This window comes from Urtica dioica, chromosome 2, assembly GCF_054948205.1.
Source record: "Urtica dioica subsp. dioica isolate 48M chromosome 2, U.dioica_male_clone48M_v1_H2, whole genome shotgun sequence".
In the NCBI taxonomy this organism is placed as follows: Eukaryota; Viridiplantae; Streptophyta; class Magnoliopsida; order Rosales; family Urticaceae; genus Urtica; species Urtica dioica.
In genome coordinates this window covers 39,948,573-39,955,280 of record NC_142757.1, presented here as the reverse complement: position 1 = coordinate 39,955,280, position 6,708 = coordinate 39,948,573, and the positions used below count along the sequence as shown (strand labels likewise).

General features: G+C 35.2%; 1 protein-coding gene across 1 annotated transcript; it reads right to left on the bottom strand.

Moving 5' to 3' along the window:
• Positions 1-3,289: 3,289 nt before the first annotated feature.
• On the bottom strand, positions 3,290-3,757 carry LOC149404711 (uncharacterized). The gene is made up of 2 exons (XM_089607645.1): positions 3,520-3,757; positions 3,290-3,393 (listed from the first exon to the last, which is right to left on the bottom strand). Exons 1-2 carry the CDS (start codon positions 3,755-3,757, stop codon positions 3,290-3,292), a joined length of 342 nt encoding a protein of 113 aa, XP_089463771.1.
• Positions 3,758-6,708: the final 2,951 nt, after the last annotated feature.

The window sequence follows — 6,708 nt, the reverse complement described above, 5'->3', positions numbered from 1 at the left end:
GTGTTTCTCCACAGTCAAGCACAAATTTGACGACGGAAAAATTTTTAGGGAACACCTTTCAACATTGGGATATCTTTGGCGTTGTGGAAATGTTTCGCCGCAGCGAAAAGAGTACGCCGCGGCGGCGAAATTCAACAACGGGATCATTTCTCATTGTGGAATTTCAATTTTTTTTTTATTTCGCAATGGAAGAGTATTCCCGTTGTGGAACCTATATGATTCAACAACGAAAAAATCTACCGTTGTGGAATCATATAGGTTCCACAACGGGAGAGCTTACCGTTGTGGAAGCCCCGTTAGGATATCCGACATTTGTAGTACTGATTGAAATTCCAAAAATACTAAGTTTAAAATTATAAGAACACCAAGTTTACTCATGTTTTGGACGATTTGATGTATTCATTTTTTTTATTTTAAAATTATATATTATATTTATTTGTTAGCTTTTTTTTTTGGGTGAGAAGTGACATTATGACATCATAGGCCAAGATTTCATGATTTAGTAAAATCAGTGACATTAAGTTGAAAGTGTACAAATCATCCACTTATAAAGATGTATGCATTTTTGTAACCCATGAGGCTCGAACCCAAGCCCCCTCAACCGAAATATGTGTGAGGTCACCACTAAACCAAACTAGTCACCACTATTATTAGCGCTAATTATTACTCAAAAGTTATGAAATTTTGACGTATTTGAAGAATGCGTCGTGATGTAAACAAAGTAAAAATTTGAATAATTTAACTAAAGATAATAAGTTGTCAAAATGAAAATAATTTGAATAAATGGAAATATATATATTCAGTAAATGTAAACAATTTAAGAAGTAAATTAAAGCAATTGTCCATAGAAATAATTCAGTAATGTATCTATTTCATTTTGAAGAAATTAAAAAAACAAATAAAGTACCAAAAATAGAAGCACAAGGGAAAAAGAGGGAATTCTTAGTATTTTTTAAACTAAAGTACTTAGACGGTATTATTTGGATTAAAATTAAAATAATCGGTAGTTGAGGTAACTTCTCTGATTAACTTAGTATGAGCTAATATCATCAAGTTGTTGTAATTGAGGGATGTTTTGCCTTAAAATTGAAGTGTATAAAAGCTATAATGCAGGAAATGGTGAGAGCCAAACTTCGTAACTGTATAATATTAAAGAACTAATAATTGAGTAGATGTCATTTTGTAAAAAGAACTTGATTATTTTTCTAAAAGGAGTCCTCTTTACGACCAACTATGAATTGACGTATCTTATGGCCTCCATTCTTCTTTTGACTTAAAACATTCGTTTAGGAGATAATAAAATAATAGAACTTTTAGATGGTATTTAAACAAATAAAAACTATATTTTTATTTTTATTTCTCAGTGTATTAAAATTGTTGTTTCTATTCTCTTGAATAGAAGATTTAATTTCCTGTCGTTGTCAGAAGATGGGATTTAATAAGACCATACATTCACTCAATTTGATAAGATGAATAATTCTAAAGCATGACAAGATAGACAAACTATTTGATCTTTCATAAATTAAAAATAGGTATATGAAAAAATAAGGCATCTTATTTTGCCTCCTAGTCCTAAGAATTTGGTTAAAAAATGGCTCTCCACGTTAAATCGCAATAGCTAGCATTCCTGATATTTGAATATTCAACCAAAATATACCGTTCAACTTCAAACTTCGAACGTGATTGTTTTTCGAGCTGCTGACAATTTTCGATATATATTTAATTGTGTAAAGTGAAAGAGGTAAAAAAATTTCTATTTTTATTTTTTTGATAGGTAGGCACTGATTTTTATTTAAGACGCCCATCCTAATCGCTTACGTACAAATATAAGAGAGACAAAAAGAGCATACCTTAACGTGAATGTAAATCTGATGCTACATACGTATATATGTACACACACGCGCGCGCACACACACATATAATATATATATATATATATATATATATATATATATATATATATATATATATATATGCCAGTGTGTTGCTGTGGATTACTTGATGTATTTTCTTATTAGTAAGTTATTGAAAAATATGATGTATTCAAAATATTATGTTAAATAACATAATAAATTAATAACGTCTCTATATAAAAAACAAACAAACTAAATATTCAATTTAGTTTGTGATACGTTTACAAAATATAATATGAAAATCGTACAAAGGTTCGAAACTAATTATTTTTCGACTTTATATGAATAAAGCTGATTAGCAGTTTATAAAAAATGGAACCAATAAAGCATGTCAATTTCTTATTATAGAAACAGTAAGAAAATATTTGGCAACTAATATATTTTGATCATCTCCAACCGATCACTCTATTTCTCACTTTATTTTTCAGTAAACAGTGATTTTTTTTTCCAACCGAACTCTATTTCCTACTCCATTTTTCACTCTATTTTTATCTCCCTTTATCTCTTATTTATACTTATACCCCTGTATTTTTTTTTATTATTACTAATTAAATAAAGAATTATGATACTGAGTAAAATATTACTCTATAAATTAATTATAATCATAAATATAAAGACACATTAAATAAAATAAAATTTTATTTAATAAAAGTCTCAACACAAAAAATAAAATACAACAAAACACAATTATAATAAAAAATTACAACACAACTCAATTAAAATAAAGTAAAACAAACTACAACACAACAAATAAAAGTAACTTTAACACAAACAATTATGACTCGGAATTAGAATATTCTTCCCACAAGTGCTCAATCAATGCAATCCGAGTGCGATGTGTGCATCTTTATCTCTTATTTGTCTATAAAGAGTAATGAATTGCTCAAATCGTGTGCTATCATCCCCCACCATTTCAACATTCGCTGGTGGTGTTTCTCTCGCAACTCCTATTGGAGCACTAAGATCTCGTTCATCTTCAATTATCATGTTATGCATAATTATGCATGCAGTCATTATATCTTGTAAGACGTCTTTTCTCCAAAATCATGTCGGTCCCGCAAAAATTTCAAATCGTTGTTGGAGAACCCCGATGCGTGTTCTACGTCTTTTCTGCACACTTTTTGCTTCATTGCAAAATACTTTTTTTTTGCCACGCGGCTCTCGAATAGTTTGCACGATGGTTGACCATTTTGGATATATACTATCAGCCAAATAGTAACCCATATTATACTATATTCCTTGTATGACATAATAGGCAGGAGGAGCGATACCTTGAGAGAGATTGGAAAATAAATGGGAAGAATCTAGCACACTGATATCATTGTTGCTCCCTGGCGTGCCAAAATAAGCATGCCATATCCAAAGATCATAATCTGCTACAGCTTCAAGTATAATAGTAGGCTTTCCATTGGACCAGTGTATTGTCCGGCCCATCCAGTGGGATACTTTTTCCACTTCGAATGCATACAATCTAAACTTCCTAACATTCATGGAAAACCACGTTGTTGACCAACATGCAGAAGTCTAGCAATATCATTAGTTGTTGGTGATCTTAAATATTGCTCATAAAATACCTCAACGATTGCCCGAAAAAACTTCTTCATACTTTCAATCGATGTTGCCTCTCCTATTTTGACGTACTCGTCTGTGGTATCTGCCGGAACACCGTATGCCAACATCCGAAATGCAGCTGTTATCTTTTGAAGGGGTGACAAACCAAGTTTGCCGGCGTGATCCACCCGTTGCTCAAAGTAGTTGTCATGACCTTGAACAACATCTTTTATGCGGAGGAATAATGAGCGAGACATCCGGTATCTCCGACGGAACATGGCTTCATCATACATCGGGGTTTTGAAAAGTAGTCATTGAATAGTCGATGGTCTGCACTCACTTGATCACAGTTGATGAAAGCACGTCTTGGAACTGAGCCTCACTACTACAAATAAGCCTTTCTGGTGCGGAAGGGCATTAGGTGCGACTTGTCGCACCTAAAAGTCGCACCTAATTGGGCATCAGGTGCGACTAGTCGCACCCAATAGTTTTAAAAACTTTCAGGTGCGACTAGTCGCACCTGAAAGTCTAAAAAAAATTCGGCGCTCAACTTCTCCCCCTCATTTTTTCCATTTGTCTGACGTGGAATTAATTTTTAGATTTTTTTTTACTTTCAGGTGCGACTAGTTGCACCTATTAACTTTTTTAGGTGCGACTAGTCGCACCTGTTCAACCAACTTCTGAGAACTAGAACCAAAGACAATATCGTCAACATAGATTTGAGAAATTATGAAGTCTAACCTTGTGGGTTTGACAAAAAGTTTTTGTCTACTTCCCCTCATGATCGTTCAAAAACACAGTCAACCTTTCATACCAAGCCCTTGTGCCTGCTTCAAGCCATACAGAACCTTCTTCTGTTTGTAAACACAGTCCGGCCGGTGAGGATCTTCAAAACCCTTGGGTTGAGCAACATAGACTTCTTCATTGAGAAAACCATTCCAGAACGCACTCTTGACATCCATTTGATGAAGTATGTACCTCATATTACGAGCAAGAGCAAGTAGAAGGCGAATTGCTTCCAATCTGGCAACAAGGGCGAAGGTCTCTTATCCACACCTTCAATTTGAGAGTACCTTGAGCAACAAGGCGAGCTTTGTTTCTGGAAATGCTGCCTTTGTCGTCAAAATTGTTCTTAAAGATCCACTTTGTGCATATTTCATTGACATCTTTGGGACAAGGAACCAGATCCCAGACATCATTTCGTTCAAACTCACCAAATTCTTCATGTATAGCCGTTATCAAATATTCATCAACGATAGCCTCTTTAATATTTTTTTGGCTCAATACAGGATATAAAACAAGAGTGGTTAATCATATCTCTATAGTTGAGAATAGGCTTATCTCTAGTTTTTCTGCCTTCATGTGGATCACCAATAATGGATGATATAGGATGATTCTTTTGAACTCTTGAAGAAGGTTGAAGGATAAGAGTGCTTGGAAGTCTAGTGGATATTTGCTTCTCACTAAAGTCCTGAACAGATTCATCATCAGATGAGCCAATAAATTTATCTTGAAGAATTGCAAGTCCCTGTTTGAGAAACTTCTTGGACATCTTAAGGGACATAAAGAACATCTTCATCAAGAGTGCTGTCATCTTGTACATCTTTGATCGTCACATTGACAGACTCCATGACATAGTGAGTGTGATTGTTGAAGACTCTATAGGTACGACTATTAGTGGAATAGCCAAGAAAGATTCCCTTATCATTCTTGGGATCGAGCTTCTGCCTGTACTCCCTGTCATTGGAGATGTATCACTCACTTGCAAAGACATGGAAGTATTTGATTGTGGGCTTCTTGCCTTTCCAAATCTCATAACAGGTTTTCTCAGTACCTGTATGAATATACACTCTTGATGATGTAGCAAGCAGTATTTATGGCTTCTCCCCAGAATTTCAAGGACATTTCCTTAGCATGGATCACAACTCTGGCCATTTCCATGAGAGTTCTATTCATGCGCTCAACAACTCCATTCTGCTCTGAAGTGATAGGAGATGAGTACCAATGATTGAACCTGAGAATCACAGTATTTAAAGAAGGATTTGTTCTCAAATTCCCTTCCATGGTCACCTCGGACAATGGATATGCCAGTACCTTTTTCTCTCTGAAGTCTTGTACACAGAGTGATGAAGGCCGTGACTGCATCTGATTTTTCTCTGAGAAAAGCAACCAAAGAATATCGTGAGTAATCATCTACACAGAAAAAAAAACATACTTCTTACCACCGATTCTTTCCACTTCAAATGGTCCCATCAAGTTCATGTGCATGAGCTCAAGAGGCCTGGTAGTGTTAATATGAGAAATAATTTTGTGAGCATTCTTAGTTTGTCTCCCAATCTGGGAATCTCCACAAACAATATTGAGGTCTCCTTTGAGTTCAAGGATTCCTCTAACAATTCCACCAGCAATGATTTTCTTCATATTCTTATAATTCTGATGCCCTAATCTTCTATGCCATAGACTCATCTCGTCGTATTTGCTGACCATACTTCTTGTGCGAGAAGTTGTTCCACCTTCTCCTAGAAGATAACAGTTGTTAGACAATCTCATTCCTGTCATAACACATATATCTTTCTTGTCAAAGACACGACATCCTTCATTGGTGAATTCCACACGATGATATTTGTAACACAATTGACTAACGCTCAACAAGTTAGCTTTCAATCCATCAACATGAAGCACATCTTCTAACTGAGGTACTCCTTTCCGATTAAGGATTACCTTAGCAACAACTTTACATTTCCCACCATCTCCGGAAGTCATAGACTGAGTCCTTCTGCTCTTCATATGTGTGAGAGATCATTTATCACCACTCTTGTGACCAGAACACCCGCTGTCGAAATACCAGCTTTCTTCTTTAACATGGCAAGTAGAAGTGAAAGCTAAAAAACAAACATTCTGCTTGATTCTCCACTCTTGACGATATGAGTGATGGACGAAGGCGATTGCAGTAATGACAGATCCACCTCTTCTTGCGTCTAGAGTTGGTATGAGTGGAAGGTACATAGACTTGGTTGAACAACTTCATAGACCCATAATCAGACCGTTTTCCATTGTCCTTAACAAACTTGGTGGTAGTTTGAGAAGAACCTCTTTAGAAGCCAATTCCTTTTCTTTTTCCACTTCTTCTCTGAGTAGTCAGGATGGAGTCCAAATCACTAGATCATGAATTAAGCATCTTTACATTCTTCTTTAGTTGGTTCAACTCCAAGTGTGCCTTCTGTTTTCCTTTTACTTTTACTTT

Excerpts from the sequence above, each read along its gene's own strand:
- LOC149404711 (XM_089607645.1), bottom strand. The coding sequence starts at position 3,757 with ATGTATGATGAAGCCATGTTCCGTCGGAGATACCGGATGTCTCGCTCA. Across the intron at positions 3,394-3,519 it reads AGAGGCAACATCGATTGAAA|GAAGTTTAGATTGTATGCAT; the intron begins GTATGAAGAAGT and ends CATGAATGTTAG.